This window comes from Tiliqua scincoides, chromosome 7 (genome assembly GCF_035046505.1).
Source record: "Tiliqua scincoides isolate rTilSci1 chromosome 7, rTilSci1.hap2, whole genome shotgun sequence".
NCBI lineage: Eukaryota > Metazoa > Chordata > Lepidosauria > Squamata > Scincidae > Tiliqua > Tiliqua scincoides.
Genome location: NC_089827.1, coordinates 59,261,573 through 59,282,964, shown reverse-complemented (window position 1 = coordinate 59,282,964; position 21,392 = coordinate 59,261,573). Strand labels below are relative to the sequence as shown.

Genomic DNA, 21,392 nt, shown 5'->3' with positions numbered 1-21,392 from the left:
AAAGTGTCCTGTTTACACCCAAACATACTACAGGTTGAGCCTCATTATTTGTATGGGTTCCAGTCCTAGCACTCAGGTTTGGATGGCAAAAAAAGCAAATTCATTCAAAAAACCATGTTCCCTTGCTCCAGTGATTTAAAAACAGCCTTGCTGACCTTTGTGATGTAAAATAAGAGTCTTTAAGAAGACAATCATCAATCAATCCTCCTCTAAGGGCTTAGAGAGGCGCTTCAGGGGGAAGGGAGGTGTCAGATGGAGAGAGGATTGATGAATTGTCAGCCACCTGCCTTCTCTCTCTCTCTCCTTAAGGAGACTATTGTTAAAGGACTGTTCAGTTTTTTAAACTGATTTTAAAGGGATGCATTTTTCCCCTTCTCCAGGAATCAGCACATTCCTTCCCATTTGCAGTGGCCATTCCTGTTGAGTCAAATCAAGTCAAAAATCTGTGTATAAATAGGCTGGACCTGTACTTCAGCAGCTGTAGTCCTGCAGCTGTCTCCCTAAGCTCCTATACATTTCTTCATGGCAAGTGGATCTACAAGACAAAGTTTTACTGTACCAGTTTCCTCCCAGATTTGACACTGTGTTAAGGAGAGTCATGTGTGCGTTCCTCAGCCTGGTATCTATGGCTTGTGGTGACAGCCACTACCATGCGCCTACAGTGGTGCCCCCAGCATCCCACATGGGCCATGAGACCAAGTGAAATTGAAAAAGTAAGATCCTGGGTAATTTATGGTCCTCTCCTTTGGCTCCTGGACCTGGGTACAAATTACCCCCTTTAACCCCCCCCATGAGTCCTGTAGTAAAGCACACCTTGATGTAACTCTGTATTTGATAGTAGATCATGTTTCTACAGTGACATCTTAAAAGAAAATAGAAGAAAGGAGAATTTTAAAGCAAAGTAGGTGCTGGAGCAAGTCTGATGAGAAGAGACAAAGATGAATCTAATGGATGTGATGCCAACTTCCATCTCATGGCTGTGGGCCAGGGTCTCACCTGGCTGGAAAAATCTCCCAACACAAGTCCTTTCTCTCCTACTGCTTGCTCTGCTGGTTGATTACATGAAGCGCAGAAAGAGGTGTCCTCGCTACCCTCCAGGACCTGCCCCTCTACCTTTCATTGGGAACTTGTTGCTTATGGATGTGAAGAATCCACATCATACTGTCCAACATGTAAGTACCACCTGGATGCATTCAAAGGCACAGTGTGTTATGGTCACCTTTGCCAATTTGATGCCTGGAGAAACTCTTGTAACTGTAACTCCTGTAACTTTAGGAGTTGCATAGAAATAAATTTCACCGGAGGAGGATGAGGTTCTCCTGTCGTGGAACTGCAGTATAGTGTTGCGGGAAACCTGAGTAAAATTATGGTTGCTAGCAACTTCTACAGGTATAGGAGCCTAATGAACAAAGGTGGGATTGTATGTGGATGAACTGGTGACAGCTTGCTCACTAAGGCTTCCCTGTTTAAGGGCTGGGAACAGGTATGTGTGTAGTTTGTTAATTTAGTCTGCAATCCTATGCAATTTTCCTGGAAGTAGGCCCATTAAACACAGTAGGACTCACTTCTGAGTAGTCATGCCTAGGATTGTGCTGTAAGACTCAGAAGTTACCAAATGCTGGGTAGTTATAAACCAGAGTGTAGAGAAACTGCTGGTGGATAAATTACACTTTGTATGGCAACTGATTTGCTGCTTCAGTGCGTGCCTTCTAGTGGACATCTCTGACTTTGAAGGGAAGGAAACTCAGGGTGGTGTACATTGTTCCTCCCTTCCTTTTGTCCTCTCAACAACTGTGAGTAGGTGAGTCTGAGAGATAGTGACAGGTCAAGGTGTCCCAGGAAGCTCCATGGTTGAGCAGGGCTTTGAACCTGAATCTTTGAGATCTAAGTGCAATTCCTGAACAACTATACCATCCTGTGTCTTATGCATGCTGATTAGTGATTGTGGAAAATTGGTGCAAAGGAGCCTTGCAAGTGGCCTTACAAGGGGTGAACTTGCAATTGAAAGCTCATCATTGCACCCAAGCCATAGAAAAAAAGAAAGAATCTCATGCATAGGGATTTTGTGACCACCCTGTACTTTAGTGTGTGAACACTAACCATGAGGTGCTACTGCCCTTGGTCAGTCTGTCTTCTCCAGGTACCTTCCCTGATACTTACTAGCAATGGCGCTCTCTAGTTTCCTCCACATGTTTGTATCTCACTTTTGTCACAAGCAGCTGAAATAACTGCTCCAGTGTTCCTCCTTGGGTAAGGCATTCCTTAGGTGAAGTGCCACCACTGTAAAGACCTCATCTCTAATCCCCACAAAATGAATCTCTGTGGAAACAATGGATGGTGTAAGCAGAAATTTAATATGAGAGTTTATGCTATTAACTGAGCTTGGAAATCTTAGGAATTATAATTAGTTGATGATGAATTTCTGTTATTTAAACCAGAACACTACCTCAATTTCCTTATTGTTGCTTATTAAACTCTCAGTTGTCACTGTTGAAAGTGAACTTTGGATAGAATCTTTGTTTTTAGGTATAAAACTTCTGGCATTTAAAAAAAATTCTTTTGAAGAAGAGTGTTGAGCTTGAAATGTCTCTAAAAATTTTCCAGAACATACTGCTGCACTATTTGTCAGTTCTCTTTGGTTAAACGTCTCCTCTAGCAACAGTTTTCCTTCGTAAAACGTCTCCTCTAACAACAAATTGAGTTTTCTTTATTTAATTTATTTTTTTTCTTTTATAGCTGGCAAAAAAGTTTGGAAAAGTGATGTCGGTGCAGATTGGATGGAAGAATTATGTCGTGCTGAACGGGTTCAAGATGACAAAGTTGCTGCTAGAGAGAATTGAGGACTTTACTGACCGCCCACCAGTTCCGCTTTTGAAACTAATAGGGCGTACAAGAAATTCTGGAGGTAAGTGTTGCTCATCCACTGGTAGGTGGATGTAACAGTACAGAGTAGAAATAGAACTCGAAAAGATCCCCTTTGATCAGGCCAAAGACCCATCTAGTCCAGCTTTCTGTATCTCACAATGGCCCAGCAGATGCCTCAGGGAGCACACAAGACAACAAGAGACCTACATCCTGGTGCCACTCCTTTGTATCCGGGATTTTAGGCCAAAGTGAATTGTGATGGGGCCTGATCTGGTCTTTAATCCCATTCATAGCAAAGATATTGTACTGTGGATATTGTCTGTTAGTGGATACTGCAAAGATCTCAACAAAAATGCTTCTGTGTAGATCAGGAGTGGCCATTGCTTCAACTTTAGGCCTCCTGAACCTTTAACAATTGTATAGAGCAGGAAATTTCAGCAGGTGCAGCTTGTCATCTGATATAGGCCTAAAATTGAAAGGTTGCCCAGTGCTGATGTAGGTAGAGTACTGTCGGTAGCCCAGTGGTTCTCAAACTGGAGCGTCACAGTGCCCCAGCCAGAGAGCCCTGGCCTCTGCACCCTTAAGGGGCGGGGTGGCACTGACACAGCCCCCAGAATCGTGTCACTGTCAAGGTGTGCAGGGGCTTGCTTCCACTTACCAGAGGCTGGAGCAGACTCCTGGGGGTGTGGGGAGCCCTGCACCAGTCTTTGCAGGGCCCCTGAAGCGCACAGACACTCAAAATAATGATTGCAACCCACTTCTGATTTTCGATGGTGAAACCAGAAGTGGGTCATGATTGTTAATTTCACAGTTTGTGCACTTCGGGAGGCCTTGGGGAGGCAGGGCTCCCTGCACCCACAGGAATCTGCTCCAGCCTCTGGTAAGTGGAAGCAAGCCCCTTCGTGCCTTAACAGCAACACAGTTCTGGCGATCGCATCGCTCCCCCGCAAGAACTTACAGCAGGGCTCAGGCTCCCTGACAGTTTGTGAACTGCTACCATAGCCCTATATCAGTTTTGGTTAAGGAGGAGACTTTAGTCATCACAAAGGAGACCTACATGTTCTCTCTGCTTTCTTGCTGGTCTGCGTACAGAAAGGATACCAATTAGGAAGTGGAATGCAAGTCAGGGAAGAGGGAAACCAAAACAGCACACAGAGCAAGTATGCAGAAGGGTAGTGGTTTTCAAACTCTCACGTGGAGTTTGAGAAGCACCAAGTCTTTGTGGGGGCAGGGGGAAGGCAGCGACACGACCCCCAGGATCGCGTTGCTGCCGGGCTCTCAGAGGCTTTTAAAAAACTTATCCCTGCTTGCAGCAGTCACCTGCAGGTGCGGGGAGCGGAACTGTCTGTAGGGCTCCCTGCATCTCGGAATGTTAGAAAAATGTGATCACGACTCACTTCCAGGTTGCGATTGCTGCCTGCCCCTTAAGGTGCTAGAGGCACTCACTCTTAAGCTGCTGGATCGTGGCACACCAGTTTGAGAACCACTGCAGTAGAGTAAGGTTGGCACTCAAGATTTTAAAGAGACACAGCAGACGCCTGCGGCAAGAAACACAGACATTGGGGAGAAGAGACGGGGATATTTTAAACAGCAGGTGGGTCCCACAATGAAATTCATGCCAAATGCAGTTTCTCTTACCTAGTGGTGTGCTGACCTTCGTTCCTTTCAGTTACTGAATTGAAAAAGAAAGAGGGAAAACAGAAAAAGGGAAGTATGGAAGAGAGTGGTGAGCTAGAGGGTGCGGAGCAGAAGTGGAAGTGTGGAGGAGAGCAGTGTGGTAGGCGAGAGCATCACCAGCATTTGAGCCCAGGACTCCTCTGCACTTCGTCTTTCACCTCACCTGTCTCTTCCTTTTCCAATCCAAGGTACAGGAACTGGAGGATCAGCAGTGGAATAGACAACAGAGTTGGGTACCCCACATCAGTCTGACGCCTAGGTGACCTTTTCCGTTGATATGATGGACAGGCTGACCTGTCTGGATCATGTTAGGTTGCAGGGGCTGGATTAGAGTCTAATATATTTAACGGGCATTCTTATGCACCTTTCTTGCTCTCTCTGTTTTTAATCTTCCCAAGTTTTTCTCTTTTGTCCTATCTGTTTTTCCTCTCCACCATTATTCACCAAGTGAATTGTAAAGTGCTATGTAGAATCTTGCTAATGATAAGCTTGAAAATGTAATTGAAAATCCTTCTCTCCTGTCAGAAATTGATGTTTCTCTAGGAATCCAGATTCTCTCTCTTTAACCTTTATAGGCTTCTGTAGAAACAAAGCTTTGGGGGGAGGATCCCCCCTTTTAAAGTTTCAGATATTTGCAAACCTCTGGAGATTAGTGAGTACAAAGGAACAATCTTTGTCTTGGTTACATTCCTACTGGCATGGAGTGGGAATTTAGAAATATATTGATAGATCAAGGTGCTTGTGTTTTTCTTGTAGGTCACAAATGACTAGAAATGATACATGTAGATCAGGGGTGACCAAACATTTTGGCAGGAGGGCCCCATCATTTCTCTGACACTGTGTCGGGGGCCAGGAAAAAAAGAATTAATTTACATTTAAAAATTGAATAAATTTACATAAATGAATATATTAGAGATGGAACTTATATGAATGAATGAATGAAGGTCTTGTAGCAGCTCAGGGCCTATAAAAGGCCTTGCACAAAGCAAGGCTGACCTTTCCTTGGCTGCTGCTGCATCACAGATATGAAACGGCAAGAGGTGGAGGGAACCCTTGTCCCACAGCTCACACAAGCAGTTGAACAGTCACCCTCACGCTGAGAGCAGCTGTGTTGGGCCAGCATGGGCTCCAGCAAGTCTCCAGAGGGCAAGAGGCTCATTGGAGACTGGGGGCTGCCCGCAGGCCAGATTGGGAGCCCTGGAGAGCCACAAGTGGCCCCTGGGCCAGGGTTTGGGCACCCCTGACGTAGATCACCGAGCTAGTAAAATGGGCAATGACTATGGAGTGCCATGGATTTTGGTGGCTCTGCATGAGCCTCGCATTGCCAAGTCTGACCCTCAACAACCCTGGAGACATTCAGCAATGATGTTATCACAAAGTGCCTCAGAGAGAGATGATTGAGGCTCAGCTGTGTGTGAGTGACTCTGACAAAAAAGGAGGGGGAGAAGAAACCAATAGAAAGCCAAAATAGCAGAAGGTGGACAAAAGAGGGTCAAGTTCTCCTTAAGGCACCCCTGAAGATAGAGGAAAGACCCCTGGAAGGAAACTGTGAAAGGAGGGACTCATTACATACACCCTGATTTACCCCAGGAGGGTTTCACCTACTGGAGATGGAGGCAAGACAGGCTCACGTATGGGAAGGGCCCCCCCCCTTTTGAAGGGTACCTTGCAAGAGGATGTGACAGCCTGCAGAAGAGGACCCTTGGGCACATCTGGCCAGCCAAGTAGTATGGTACTCTTGTTACACTTGGAGCCACCTGACCATGCAGTTCCTCCACATAGCAAGATGGGAAGCAGGTTAACTCAAAGAAAGTGACTGCATAACAGTTATATAAGGTAAAGCAACCACTGTTTGTGTTGACCGCTGTTTGTGTATGGAATTTTGTTTTGTTGTTGCAATGCATCCATCAAACTCTCCTCCCTTAGCAAAGATTCATGGGTTCATGGATATAGATGCAGAGTTGGGAAGGCAACAGGACATTGGGAAGTTGTTGGCTGCCAAATGTCAACCATGTGAAGAGCAATAATGTAGCCTGCAGTGCAAATTAGCATAGGCTGATCAAACATGGCAGCTGCTATGGGACATGAGAGCTTTTTATTTTTTCAATGCAATATCCTCCCGTTCAGTGTAAAACCTTTTTGAAGCAGATTTTCAACAATGAAATCTATAGACTGCATCTAATGAGGTCTAGAATTTCCAGTCCTTAGCATATCAAAAGAAATATTAATAAAATCATGACATAATTTACTTTTTGTCTTGTTCCTGGGAGAAGAGGAGAGAACAAAGTATGATTCGATAGCATTCTCTTTCATATTTTTCAGGATTCTTCATGGCATCACACAGCAATGGCTGGAAGCAGCAGCGAAGATTTCTTGTCTCCACTTTGAAGAAATTGGGCATGGGGAAGAAAACACTTGAAAAGAGAGTGTCTGAAGAAGCTGAATATTTGTGCTCCGAGTTCAAATCCAAAGAAGGTATATCTCATTCTGAGGGATATGGTGGGCTGGGTGTTGGATTGTATATAGAAAAGGTATGGACTTCATGGACATGGCAGTAGTAATAGAAGGTTAATCAAAATTTGTTTTGGGGCTGCACTTGAAAAGATGTGAACGATGAACATGAGTGGACGTGAGGTGATCCTTGAAAGCTTAGGGGGGACTGACTGCGAGATCTAAAACATGACCACCACGCTTCCTACTGTATGATTTTTAGGCATTGCAACAGGCCTAAGAACTTTCTATAAAGCTTCATATAGAATTGTACTGCTGCCTTCCAAATCATCATTTTTCTCATATCTGAAATGGATACAATGTCCAGATAGTTCATGAAACCAGAAAGCCTGCAAAGGAGATCATATTAAATTGAGCTGAATGCCAAAAAATGAGGACACAGTATGGAAAATCAAAGAGGCACATAGGAAAGAGCAAGGTATGAAAAGCATTAAAAACAAAAAGTCTACTGAGCATGGATGGGAGATAAAGTAGGTAAAAAGAAAATGGTAAGGAAGTGTGAGATCAGTAAGTAGAAAATTAGTTAGAACAGAAAAATTGCAACTTCACGTTGAAGCAACATGAAAAGGAACTCACTGAATATTTGCAATAATACCTGCCTAAATGATACTTCTATCACCCCTGATTTGTTTCAGCTGTGTTGCACTCTTGACAGCTATACCAAAGGAAGCAGCTGCATTCTGGGGCTAATCAGGACTTGTTTCTTGCCAGATTAACCTTGTATTCTGTATTGCTGTTTCACACAGTGCTCAACTTTTCAAAATAGATCCCCTGTGTTATCAGAGTTATTACTGAATAAATAAATAAAAATGCTAGCATGTCCTGGCAATAGAACTAATGTATGGATAAGAAAATGAAGCAGAATCAAATAGCACACCAACACTGTGAATAGTAGGAGAAATAATATAAATTGTATGTGTCATGAGGCTATCAAGAAAATAATTTCCGCTTCAGATCATATTGTTACATCCCAGATTTGATTGCAGTGAGGCACCTTGTAGTCAGAATGGAAGAAAAATAACACTGGAGCAAAATATAATCAATTTTTGCAGTCATGTTGTGTTTGACTGGATTTTGTGTATATAGTCAGTCCTCATTATCCCTAGGGTTAGGTTCCTGGAAAACCTAGGGGATACTGAATTAGCAGGTACCAAATCATTGAGATTTCAAATCATTGGCAAGAATGGGGTTAGGTTCCAGGGAACAGTCTTCACTGTACTCTCTATGAACATTATGAGCCTAAATCTTACAATGAAGTCTGTGGGCTGAGTGATAGCAAGGGCAGCACTCAGTATATCACATTGACTCTTTGTATGGAACAATTTGTAACTCTAGCATATTAATATTTCTTCCTAACAACATTATACATATATAAAACATATTGCACTGTGTGTGAATGGCATCCAAGAACTTGAACAGTTCTTCTTGGGCCTTATCCTGGGAGCCCAGAGAGAGCACAAACAGCTCCTATTGTGTTGCAGATGGCATTCAGTAGATAGCACACAGCCACTCCAAAGAGAGGCACCAAAAGTTTGCTAAGAGAGCAAACTTTTGCCCTGTGCAAGGCAGAGAAAATCTTGTTAGCTGTTGGAGCAATGCAGAGATCTACAAATAGAGCAAAAAAATAGTTTCCACAGTTTGGCAAATGGCATTCAACAGAAACACACACCAACTCCAAAAGAGAGAAATTTTCTTTTAGGAGTATGCTAGTATAACACTTGCTTAATGAGAAGTTGGCTACATACATGATGACACACACCTAATCTCTTTGTTGTTGCATCTCTCTTCAGGCTCTCCATTTAAGCCACAAGTGATCATGAACAATGCAACTGGCAATATTATGTGCATCCTAATATTTGGTGACCGCTTTGAATACAATGATGAGGCATTCCTGAAACTAATGCATTTAGCTGAGGAGGTGGTGAAGGCATTAAGCAGAAACATTCCCCAGGTATCTTCCTTGGAGAACAAACAACACATGAACGCCTCCCACCATCTGAGGTTTGGTGAGCAGGCATGTGAGATGGGGCTTTTTCAGTTCCCGCATCTCACCTATAGAACACCTGTCCAAAGGTGCCTTCCTGACCTGCTGTTAGCTGAGAAGTGTTGAAGTGCTTCATGTTCTTTGTTGAGGCTTGCCTCATTGACAGGGCCAGGTGAAGTCAGTTTGAATGGTGGATTGGAGGAGGCAGAAGCAGGTGCCCTGCGCATGACACATGCTTTCCCCCATCACTCCCACCCCTTCATTTACTTGATACACTCTAGGCTGCCACCACTCTACTTTCCTAGCTTCCTCTATTGTTCCTCAGGCTCTGTTGTAGGCAGCAAAAGCAGGAAGCGGACGATGAGCAGTAGCAGCACCTTTAGGGGAAAAAAGGTGGGGATTGCTCATTATACCAACAACAGTGGCAGCAATGATTTGCACCTTCAGGTGTGTGTGTGGGGGGACGGACGGACCAAGACTTCCATTTCATAAATGCTGCTACTTTAATACTATGTTCACGTCTGTTTTGATGATGTAAAGGTGTGTGTATTGAACCTTTATTAGGTTCTAGGAGCAGAAGTTTTTAAATGAGCTTATTTTAAATTTAAATTGATATAATATTCCAGCACAAAATTTAACTATTTCAACCTTGAGTGAAAAAGCAAAGAATGAGGATGAAGTTCAGACAAAGGGTTTACTTTTCTTCTCTGTGAAAAGGGAGCTACTGGGGAATGTTTGTCAGAGCAAAATTTCATTTCCAATGAGATACTGATAAATGCTACTTTACGATGTACATTTTCTGATTGCAACTATGCCAGATGATGTCTCAAATATCCTGGTTGTCCTATATTCCGGGACCACATCAGAAACTTGGGAAACTCTATAATGAAATTGCTGCCATTCTAAGGGAGATTGTGAATGAACATAAGAACACCAGAGACCCCACCTTTGCAAGAGATTTCATAGATGGATTTCTGGAGGAGATGGAAAAGGTACAAAACGGTTTATGGACCAGTGTTGGCATTTGAACTATGCATGCCCAAAGGTATATGTAACTTTTCACTGTACAGTAATCACTTAGACCTTGTTAGCCGTGGTACATACACAATTCTCTCAGTCATGCAACTTTATTAAGCTGAATATTTCCATACCCTGAAAAGTGTGGAAATGCTTGGCAAATGACAGCCATTGTTACAACAGAGAGCGTTTTTCCTGCCCCATTATATTAGAGCAGGGGAGTCCAAACTTTTTGGCAGGAGGGCCAGTTCATCTCTCTGACACTGTGTTGGGGGCTGGAAAAAAAGAATTAATTTATGTTTAAAATTTGAATAAATTTACATAAATGAATACATTAAAGATTGAACTTATATGAATGAATGAAGGTCTCACGATAGCTCAAGGCCGACCTTTCCTTTGCTGCTTCGCATATGTGAAACAGCAAGCAGTGGAGGGAGCCCTCAGCCTGCAACTCGTGTGAGAGGTTGAACAGTCGGCCCTCATTCCGAGAGCAGTCGTGTCGGGCCAATGCGGGCTTTAGCAAGTCATTGGCAGACCAGAGGCTCACTGGACACTGAAGGCTCCCTGCGGGTCAGATAGGGAGTCTCCCAGGGCTGCAAATGGCCCCCAGGCTGGGATTTGGGCACCCCTGTATTAGTGTCACTTACTGACAGGGATGTGTGCCTGCACCTCTATCGTCAAGTGATACTTGACACTAAACAAACCCTCCAAAGCTGAGGAAAACTAATGCTTTTTTGAGCCCCACAGAGGCAGCTCATGTCTGCATGCTGCCTCTGCAAGTCTCAGAATGGCCTTTTCAGCTGAAAAGAAGCATCTTCCAGTTTCTCTGGGAAAGTGGCCTCAGAATACCTTATAAGTTGAAAAAATGTCACATCTCGTTTCCCGGAGGAAACCAGAAGTTGCGTCTTTTTTACCAGAAAGGCCATTCTGAGCCTTGCAGAGGCAGCATGCAGACATACATTGCCTCTGCAGGGCTCAGAAAAGCCCCTGGAGGTGTGGGGAGCAGAGCTCCCCTTGGCTTCAGAGCCTTGAGTGGGGGGTGGGAATAGTGACCTGCGATGGACCGTTGCACATGTGGCCCGTTGCTGGTTGGAACATCGTAAATTAACGTCATAACATTTGTTTATTGGCTTAAAATATTTGTATGCCACCTTTCTGTCCCACTTAAGCTACTGCCAAGGCAGCTTACAACATATATAATAACTTTTAAAACAAGTTAAAGATCAAGTATTTCATCAAAAACAGTGATGAAAGGCAACTATCCAGGAAAAGAGACAAGGAGAAGTGCCAAGGTGGAAAAAATACAGGTGGACTTTGTCTTAATAATTGGGACATATTGCCAGATCCCCATTGGTAAGTGATGCAGTCGTTAAATGACACCACCTGTTTAAAGCCTCCAGTGCTGAGGGGAGCTGTGCTTCTCTCGGCTCTGGAGGCTGTGGGGGGGGGAGAGAACAGGGATCAGCAACAGACTGTTGTATATGTGGTCCATCGCTGATTGGAATGTCGCTAAGCGACGTTCACCTTTAAATAAAGCTAAACAAAGAACATTATTTTAAAAGGAACAGATGTTTTCCCTACTCATCATGAAGTCAATTGAATAATATTTTATGGAGAGAAAAGAAAGAGCTTTACATGTAGTTAGCTGTTCAGAGGTCAGCCAACTGTTTTTACCAATATTTGTTCCATCTAAAATCTTGGGACGGTGAATGCCCAAATAATCTTTTTATGTCTCTTGTGTAACTTACCAGTTACTTATAAGAACACAGTGCTCCCTCTCAAGCGTGACGTTGTATTGTGTTGCTTCCATGTGAAAGACAAATTTGTTTAACTTTCTTCAGGCCAAAGGCGATCCAGAGAGCAGTTTTAATGAACAAAACCTTATAAATGTCCTGTTTGATCTGTTTGTGGCTGGCACTGAAACTACTTCTTTCGCGATTCTCTGGGGACTGCTGTTCATGGTCCTTTACCCTGAAGTTCAGAGTAAGTGATTGGCAGTGGGTGAGATGGAGGGATCTCTCACAGGGTTCGGCAATGGGGGTCTTACTGTTCTTCTAAAGAGATTGTATAATCTATCCAGGCTCATGCCAAGAGTTCCTTTTTGCATTTCCACTGGGTGGAGGCCTTCTGGAGTCAAGTTGATGGCCAATTAAAAAACACCCTTTTCTTTCTCTGCAGGTGATAATGTAGGTGGGCTGTGAAAAAGATTGCAGCATGAGAATTTAACAACATAGCTTGCCTTCCAAGGCATTTTGAAAGAAAATGAAATTTAAACTTTATAACTTTGAAAGCATTTCACTCTATTCTAAAACTAAGAATATATATCATAGTGGGTTTCCTTAATTTCTCTAATTTTTCTGTTTTTCCATAAGAAAATTCAAAAAACCTCAAAAAAATTGAAAAATTATTAGGGTAACCCCTCCCCATATCTATTCCGCCAGTCCAGTGATGATGGAAAAAGGAAAGGCAAGTCACCCAGTCTGGAATATGACAATGTGTGCAATACTGAGTGTACTGTTTTGAGAATATTATTGTGCATCCTATCTCTGAGTGACAGTGGTGGTCAACTGTTATCCTCAAAGGGGGAGGGGCCCGTTGTGTGCTTTTGTTGCTCCGTTTGTAATTCTTTTCTGAGATCAAGTGTGATTTAGTGGGTAGTCTGAGTGCTGAGCTTGAACACGGGAAGCCCAAGTTCAAATCCTCTTTAGCAGTAATACTTGGGGCCAAGCTACCCATGTCATTTAAATCACCATTAAACCTGATGGGTTTTCATAGGTTTATAGAGGTGGAAGGTGCCTACAAGGTCAGCTAATCCAACCCCTCCCAGTAGCAAGAAATCCTTAGAGCTTCTCTAGCAGGTGCCGGTCAAGCCTCTGCTTGAAGATCTCCAATGAGGAAGAATCCACCACCTTCCTCGTCAATCTGTTCCACTGCCGTATGGCCCTTACAGTCAAGAATTTCTTGCTGATGTTTAACCGGAATCACCTTTCTTGCAGTTTGTACCTATTTGATGTAATTCTGTTCTTAGAGCTTTATTTTTCTTGAGTGAACAACAGATGAATTGGGCACCCAAGTGATTCAAATCATAGGGCAGGGATAAATTCCTTTAACCCTGTGCCGTACTTCAGTCTTGGTCTCGCGAGGCAGTCTTGTTGCCGTTTAGCCCTGGTGAGGTGAACTGAGATCTATGGTAATTGTGTGTTTTGACATCTATAGCAGGCAGATTCCATTCCCTCCTGGGTAGATGGAAATGAGGGTGAAAACAGGATTAAATTCCACCTACAGCTCCTTCCCACCATGGTTCTGATCCCTTTTTTGTGGAAGAAACTAGCCCATTGGAGCTAATGATGCCTGAAACACCCCCATGTACCTTGGTGCTCAGTGAATGTCCAGTGTTGTTGATAAGCTTAGAAAAAAACACCCTTTTGGAGGCTTTTGAAAGGAACGGTGGGATTTCTCTGTATCAGCGATTAATGATATTTCTAGACAAAGTCCATGAAGAAATTGATAACGTGATTGGAAGGCACAAACTACCCATGATGGAAGACCAGCCAAGGCTGCCCTATACCACTGCCGTGATCCAAGAAGTCCTGCGTTATGCTGATATGGTGCCAGTGACAACTCCTTCTGTTGCACACCGAGACGTTGAAGTTGACAATTTTGTCGTTCCTAAGGTAGTGTCATGAAAAAGGTACCTCTATGAAATCATAGTTGTGAAATGGGACCCTGATAGGTCAGATTCAGTACTTGCATGGGGAGAAAATACCACCAGGCAAAGTCTCCCCAGTATGTAGTACTTTGAACAAGTGGGGGGAAAGCTGATAACAAAGACTTAAAATGTTTGTTTTCTACAGAAGCAAACTTGAGCAGGCTTCCAGGCTGAACCTCAGCACTGGAAAGATCTTTCAAATAGGGCAGGCAACAACAATAGCACATACTTAGCATCGCGGCCCTGGCATCCCAAGCTGACAAAACGGTGTGCTGGAAAAGTTGCGTGTGTTGCTTCTTCTGTGCTGCCAACAAAACCATCACTAAGTGCTGCAATCTTGTATACTCTTGCCTGGGAGTACGTCCCACTGAGGTCAATGGGACTTGTTTCTGAGTTGACAGGGTACCATTTAGTATTTGATTTTGTCTGTAGACTCTTAGTGTCTTCGTTGAGAAACTATATATAAATATTCATTAATAATAAATATGTGGAATGCCCTTCTTTTGATGCCCTTTCAGTCGGGTGAACAGTTATTTGCCTATGCTTTCGAGCAGGCCATCTAAATTGGGTTTACTCTGCTTGACAGGTCAGCTGGCTTTGATCACACTGCTCATTTTGCTGTTCTCCTGTTTTGTATTGTTACTATTTCTGTGACTTTTGTGAGCTGCCCCATGAGAACAGAATAGCACCATGAAACTGTCTTCAGTCAATCCATCCATCAGTTCCATGGCTTCAAGAGACAGGCCATGATGCCACTTTGGTTGACTCTCCATACAAATCCTTATTCCCTTGTGTGCTCCTTTTGAGAGCTGAGTTTAGGGCAGTAGTTCCCAAACTCCTACAGGGGCGTTGGGAACCTGGAAAGTGCTTGCAGGGCAGGAGCCAGCAACGTGCTGCCGTGATTGTGTGCAAGGCTTTAAAACTTTAAAACTTCCCTGGGAGGTTGTGCTGGCCTCCATCAGAGGACGTACAGCCGCCTTTGCAGGCCTCCCCGCTGCTGCAAATAGCTCAGATTGGCTTTTGGAGCCCACTTCTGGTTTTCATGTGTAAACAGGCAGTGAGCTCTGACCGCTGTTCAGACCTATTTGCAGCAATGGGGAGGCCTGCAAAGGGCGCTGCAAGCCCCCTGCACCCTGATGGAGCCCAGTGCAACCCCCCAGGTAAATTTAAAAGCCTGTTGCTCTTGGTGGTATGTGATCACTGCAGTTCTGTTGGGACATTCATTTCTGGGCCACTCCCCTTAAGGGGGAAAGGCTTTGTTCCAGTTCCCTTGGTGGGTCATGACCCACCAGTTTGGGAACTACTGGTTTAGATCAGTTGACAAGTTAGTCAACTGAACATGTATCTTAAGGCAGGTATTGGATAAGATGCATTGCTTGAAGATTAAAACTCTGCTGCTCTCTAGCCATCATGAATCAGAAGGTTTGCACCATGCCTTCCAGCACTGTCAACTGAGTTTGCCAGACCTCCAGAACTGGGCTGGAAAAACAGGTGCTGGCTATCTTCTCCCATATCCAGAGTGTCCTGAAGGCAGTGCTATTCAGGAATAAAGCAGCACACAATTATTGCTCTTCTCAGTGCCCCACTCACCTGGCTATTCTTACCTGGCCTCCCTTTTCTTCCTCCCCGTCCCACGGCTTTAACTAAGCAATACACACAGGCACGCGTACACATGCAAATAGTAGCAGTACAAATGAATATTGCACCCAATTCTGTAATGAGCAGATCACTTGGATCATTGCCCTTCCCTTTCCAAATCACTGCTGACCTGACCCTTTTCCCTTTCAACCCAAACAAATTTCTTTGCCAGTCAGCTAATTTTCTGCATCTCAAATCTGGCCAGGAGACAGTGCACCTGACCTGTAGCAGATACTGACTCTCTCCATAGCTGTCCGTGAACCTGCCCCTCACCAGGATGTGTCTGTGTCAGAGATGGCAAGGAATATTTCTTTCCTATATTCTCGAGGAAATGTGGAAATTGGACAGCCCTCCTGTAAAAGATTGATATTTCTTCTTGTTTATACTGCATTTTTATAGTACCACCAAATAAAATAGAGGATTTGTCTAATTCAGTGTTTCTCAAACTGTGGGTCGGGACCCGCTATGTGGGTTGCAAACCAATTTCAGGTGGGTTCCCATTCATTTCAGTATTTTATTTTTAATATATTAGACTGGATGCTACCATGGTATGTGACTGCATTTGGGCAAATGTTACCCATCTGTGCTTCTAACAGGCTACTGTGTACAGGTGTGCACCACTTAACGACGGGGATACCTTCTCCCATCCCTGTTATGTTATTAGGTCATCAAGCGAACATTCAGCACAATCTATTGTATTTGTTGTGTGAACAAGCAATCCTTGCCAGACACTAGCTGCCTGCACAGGCTCTTGGAGATGGATTTTCTCTTCTTTGCATTAAGAGCCTCTTTGTTGTGTAATCAGACACTTTGCTGCAGGCTAAGGGAGACCTGACTGCCTCATTAAGCACCTGTTTGTTGTGCTTTGACAGCTGTCATATATGCGATCTGTCATTAAGCGAATGGTTAAGCCAGGGGTGTCAAACATAAGGCCCGGGGGCCGGATGCAGCTCCTAGAAGCTTTTTATTCGGCCCTCAGGCTCTCAGCTGCTGCGGTGTTAAGCTGAAATGGCAGCCCACATGAAAATTGGACTTTCCCAAATCTTGAAATATGATCAAGATTTGTGTACTTTTTCTTCTGTCATTTGCAGTTAATGAGTTTCCATATGAGAACTATGGAACTATGTTCTCATAGAACTATGGAACTATGAGAACTATGAGGGTCTGATTTCAGGCCATTAGCTGCTTAATGATGTCACTTTCTGCTTAATGACATCCCTTCTGGCCCTCAGCTGGAGCACTGAATGCTAACTTCGGCCCTCTGTATGAAACGAGTCTGACACCCCTGGGTTAAGCAGTGCATGCCTGTATATGCTGTTAACAATGATAGTAAATGGAACTTTCTCCTAAGTAAGTGTAGGTAGGATTGCAGCCTAGAATTGTTAAAGAAAAAAAATTTCTGCTTGATTTTGTCACTTCAGGTCATGACATCACTTCCGGTGGGTCCTGACAGATTCTCCTTCTAAAAAGTGTGTCCCAGTGCTATAAGTTGGAGAACCCCAGTGTCATGAATATGTACAGTTCAGGCCTAGTAGCATTGCAAAGCCTGAACCAAAGTAACCCAGTAACACAGAAGGGGCTTGCAAGGGGCTTGCAGTCCTAGCTGCTAGGAATTTACAACTCAATGGAAGGTGATAATGTAGCACCTAGGCAGCCAGAAAGACACCCATCAAGGATGGAATGCAGCTGTAGATCTGCAAGGGGGAGGGAAGAGCTGAGAGGGCTAGCATCCAGCCCCACTTCCATAGGACAGGGTCTTTGGTCTTTGTCTCTTGGTGGAAAAGGTGGGGGGTGCACATCCTGCCCCGCCAGGACCCTGTGGCCTCATAGGTAACTGAGGATGTACAAAAGAAGCTGACCCAGGTGAGAGTTAGGAAATAATAGAGATAGCCAGTTAGCTTTATTATTTTATGCTGATATGTTTCCTAGAAGTTTTTATGCCTCTAGCATTTGCTGCCTTTTGTAACTTTTTGTAACCCTATGTATTTAATAAAGTAAAAATCCTTTTACCATGTTGGTTCATTGTCTGTTGGGGACAAAGGTTCAGAATCCTGCCTAGCCGTTCAGCAAGCTACCAAATCCTCATTGTGGACTAGTAACTTGAGGACTGAGACTTTAAGTAAAGAAAGTGCTCAGTGCCTACAAGGGATATAGTTAAGCCTAGAGGGTCTCAGTATCCCTGGACTGAAACACTGGCTCTTACAGGGTGGTGGCAGTACTACCGAACAGGGATCTTTGAGGGCTCTAGGGTTCAAAACCAACAACTCTGAGCACCCCAAAACCCTGGGAGTGTGACGAAGTATACGACACCCAGCTTAGTGGATAAGAGGCACTTTTTCAAGTGGGTGCTTCTCTTTTTAGCAGGAGGAGAGTAACTGGCCCTTCTCACCCAGCAGTGACTTTTCTTGTGGCTGGCTGTTGGTGTTCTTTTGCAACTTCTAGAATGTGAGGCCTTTTGGAACAGGGAGCCATTAGTTATTTGATTTTTCTCTGTAAACCACTTTGTGAACTTTCTGTTGAAAAGCGGTATATAAATACTGTTAATAATAATAATAACCACTGTTCTAATTAATTTTCTTGTGTCATCTTAGGGGACCATGGTCTTCTATCACTTGTCTTCTATACTGAAGGATGAAACCATGTGGGAGAAGCCACACCAGTTTTACCCAGAGCACTTCCTGGATGCAAATGGGCAGCTTGTCAAGCGAGAGGCCTTCCTGCCTTTCTCTGCAGGTACATCCAAGGAAAGGATAGTTGGGAGATAAAAGAGGAAAGATTTAAAAAAACAAAAAACTTCTGGCATAGAGCAAGGAAAACCAAGGAAAACTTTCTGAAATGGTGGGATGCTGGAGAGACACAAGAGCATTCTTATAAGAAAAAAGCACACACTTTGTCAGTACACAAGTGTCAGGATAGAGGGAGAAGCTTTCAGCAATTGCATGCTGATCTAGGGTAGCAGCATTTAATGGTTTGCATACTCACACTCTTCCTATGCCCTCTCCCCTGTACGGACATGTAGCTCAACAGGGAAAGCCTTGATTGAATGAATCTGCTGCCACCAACCCAGAAGATCAGGCTAGCTACAGGGGCTCCCTGGGCCAAACCTGCCTCCTAGGAAAATAGGTTCCTATCAAAATGTCAGGGGCTCCTATCAAAATCACTCCCACTGTAAAGTGAGGAGACGTGACAACCCATTGGACTTGATTCCCATACTAGGAATCAGGTGGACTCAGGACTAAAACATAAACAGTGTCTTAAAAAGTGACTGAAAAAAGGCCAAACAAAATGAACAAGAAAGGAGGGTAAAGAGAGGAGCTTGACAAAAAAGGGTTTAAAACAAAGATGCGATAATGGACACCAACAGATGGATGTGAGGCACTGTGGAGTCTTGCACATGGCTTCTCCGGTGGGATCTCCATGTCAGCATCAGTTGTGCAATCTGGGAGGCTTCTCTCTCTCAGGCAAGCAGATCAGATCCTGAGGAGGAGGGGCCGCCTGGATTTCCCAGAACTGACCTTGCCTTCGGGGAAGCAAGCTGGGTCTGGTTCAGTTCCTGCTGACCCCTTTCAGAGCAACAAGTGGGGGTGCTTTTCTTTTGTGCCTTGCCTCTTCCCTCGCAGCACCTAGGCTGCTTCGTCTGCCAGCCCTCCTAGGCGACTGGCAGGCACGTTTTCCTTCAGGGCCAGCTGGCCCAGTCTGTCCCCTCACTGCACAAGCAGCAGCCACCTTTGAATTTGGCACGTCTGGTGTGCGAATAGCCTCGTGCCCCCCTGCTGGGCTGGGGCGCTGATGGCAAGCCTCAGCAGGCACTCTCAGGCCCCCGCAGCTGCTCACCAGGACTGGCAAGGGGTGAAGAACAGGTCTCTCTCGGCTACATCTGGCCATCCCTCTCCACTCTGGCCAAGCAGCGGCCATTAACTACAAGTTAACGCTTGGGTTCGACTCAGCCTTCCACCCTTCTGAGGTTGGTAAAATGAGTACCCAGCTTGCAGGGGGAAAGTTAATAACTGGGAAAAGCAATGGCAAACTACCCCACTTTATAGTCTGCCATGAAATTGTCACAGAAGCAGCAACACCCCAAGGGTCAGTAATGACTCGGTACTTGCACAGGGGACCTTTCCTTTCCTACAAGTTAACCTGGGAACTTTGTACAGACATTGTACACAGCTGAGAGACTACAAATGCAAAGTAATGTAAATCCTGCGGGTGTTCTAACTAGATGTGTTCTTTGTCTCAGTTATCATGAACAATGGGCCTCCAGCCTTCCCCCCATTCTCAGATGCAGAGCTCCCTTCCAGAGCTTTGGAAAACTGGACAAAGTGAGAGAGCTTCCTTCTGGCTTGGAAGTTTTATCTCCTGCCTGGAATGATGTCACTGGGCTGTCTGATCTTTGCCTCCTCCCTTCCTGGAGTGGAACCAGTGGGAACATGAGCCAGTCAGCTGGCTCATTCCTGACTCCAGTCGGAGAGAAGTGCAAACATGGAGAACAGGGTTTTGCAGAGCAAAGGAACAGGACTGCAAGCCTACTGTTGCCAGCATCGGATTGGCACAGAAGCTGCTACGGCATGGGGGATACAGATAAAAAGCCCAAACCCATGAGGAATTACATGGAAAGGAAAAAAGGAAACTAGGGGAAACACAGAGATTCCTCCCAACAAGTAGTTTCCTGTATTCCCTACTACCTTGGGAGAAGCATACTGCATTGAGAACCAGGAGACATTATGAACTTGAAACTTCTGTGTCAAGCAATTTTGCATGTCTTTTTATATGGCCTCCCAACAGGTTGCAATACTTATTTTGCATGATGTGCTCAAGGCTGAGGCTGGGCTAACTTGAGCCCATGGCAGCACAGTTTGGCTAGTTTGGCGTAGGCTGAAGTGGCTGAACATAAGCGTGAACTGCCTGATGTACATGGCTGCCAAAAGGTGATAAAAACCGAGTGTTGGAATTTGCTCTGAGGGGAAGAAAGAGTTGGTTGCTGTATTCCTTCTTGTTCTCACACACAGAATATTCTGTCTCTTTTACCTGCAGGTCCCCATGGCTGCCCTGGAGAACAGCTGGCAAAAATGGAGCTCTTCATCTACTTCACCAGCCTCCTGCAGCATTTCACCTTCTCCATCCCTGAGAACTTTCCCAGGCCCAAGGAAGAAAAGCAATTTGCTCTAGCAGTTAGCCCTGTCCCGTTTGAGATTTGTGCCCTTCCTAGATAATGCCTTCATGATATTCCACGACCAGTATGTGGTGATCTCTAGAAGTTGCCAGCATGAATAAATTGGGATGAAATAACAGGAGGTTTATTCTTGCTCTTCTCTACTGAAAACTGTGCCTCTTGAATGAATCCTGCCTCTTGAGTTGAACTGATGCTTATTGGAAGAATAAGTTATTATTATTTAATATCTGTATGAAACCATTGGGCGAGGTCACCTTTGGATTTGGGGTTGGGAGCCATCAGTATGCTGATGACATTTGGTTCTAATGTCAGTGAGTATAATAGGATACGTTTGGGGACAGAGGGGGGTGCTTCATGGTACAGAGGGGGAGAACATAGACATTTGGTTCTATCTCTAGTTTAGAAAAACTAAAAGATGTATAAAAGATGTTAAAAAGGCCATAGAGTCAGAAGGCTTGTGTAAACAACAAGGTCTTCAGGCCTCGCTGAAAGGTCTCGAGGGAGGGAGCCATTCTCAAGTCAAGGGGAAGGGAGTTCCATAACATTGGTGCCACTACTGAGAAGGCCCTATTTCTTGCTGCCGCCCACGTACCTCTTTAGGCGGCAGCACATGCAAAAAGGCCTTCTCTGATGACCTGAGAGGACGAGCCGGATTGTAGGGGAGTAGGCAATCTCTAAGATAGCCTGGCCCAGAGCAGTATAGGGCTTTAAAGGTCAAGACCAGCACCTTGAATTGGGCCCGGAAACGAATGGGCAGCCAATGTAGCCCCCAGAGAAGTGGACTGACAGAATCAAACCGCCTAGCTCCAGTGACCACACGG

General features: G+C 44.6%; 1 protein-coding gene across 1 annotated transcript; it reads left to right on the top strand.

The window, feature by feature from the left end:
* The first annotated feature begins 860 nt into the window (after nt 1-860).
* LOC136657000 (cytochrome P450 2D6-like) lies at nt 861-20,611 on the top strand. The gene is made up of 9 exons (XM_066633559.1): nt 861-1,172; nt 2,737-2,905; nt 6,865-7,017; nt 8,844-9,004; nt 9,856-10,029; nt 11,896-12,037; nt 13,541-13,728; nt 17,993-18,134; nt 20,433-20,611. Exons 1-9 carry the CDS (start codon nt 939-941, stop codon nt 20,609-20,611), a joined length of 1,542 nt encoding a protein of 513 aa, XP_066489656.1. The 5' UTR covers nt 861-938.
* The last annotated feature ends 781 nt before the right edge of the window (nt 20,612-21,392 follow it).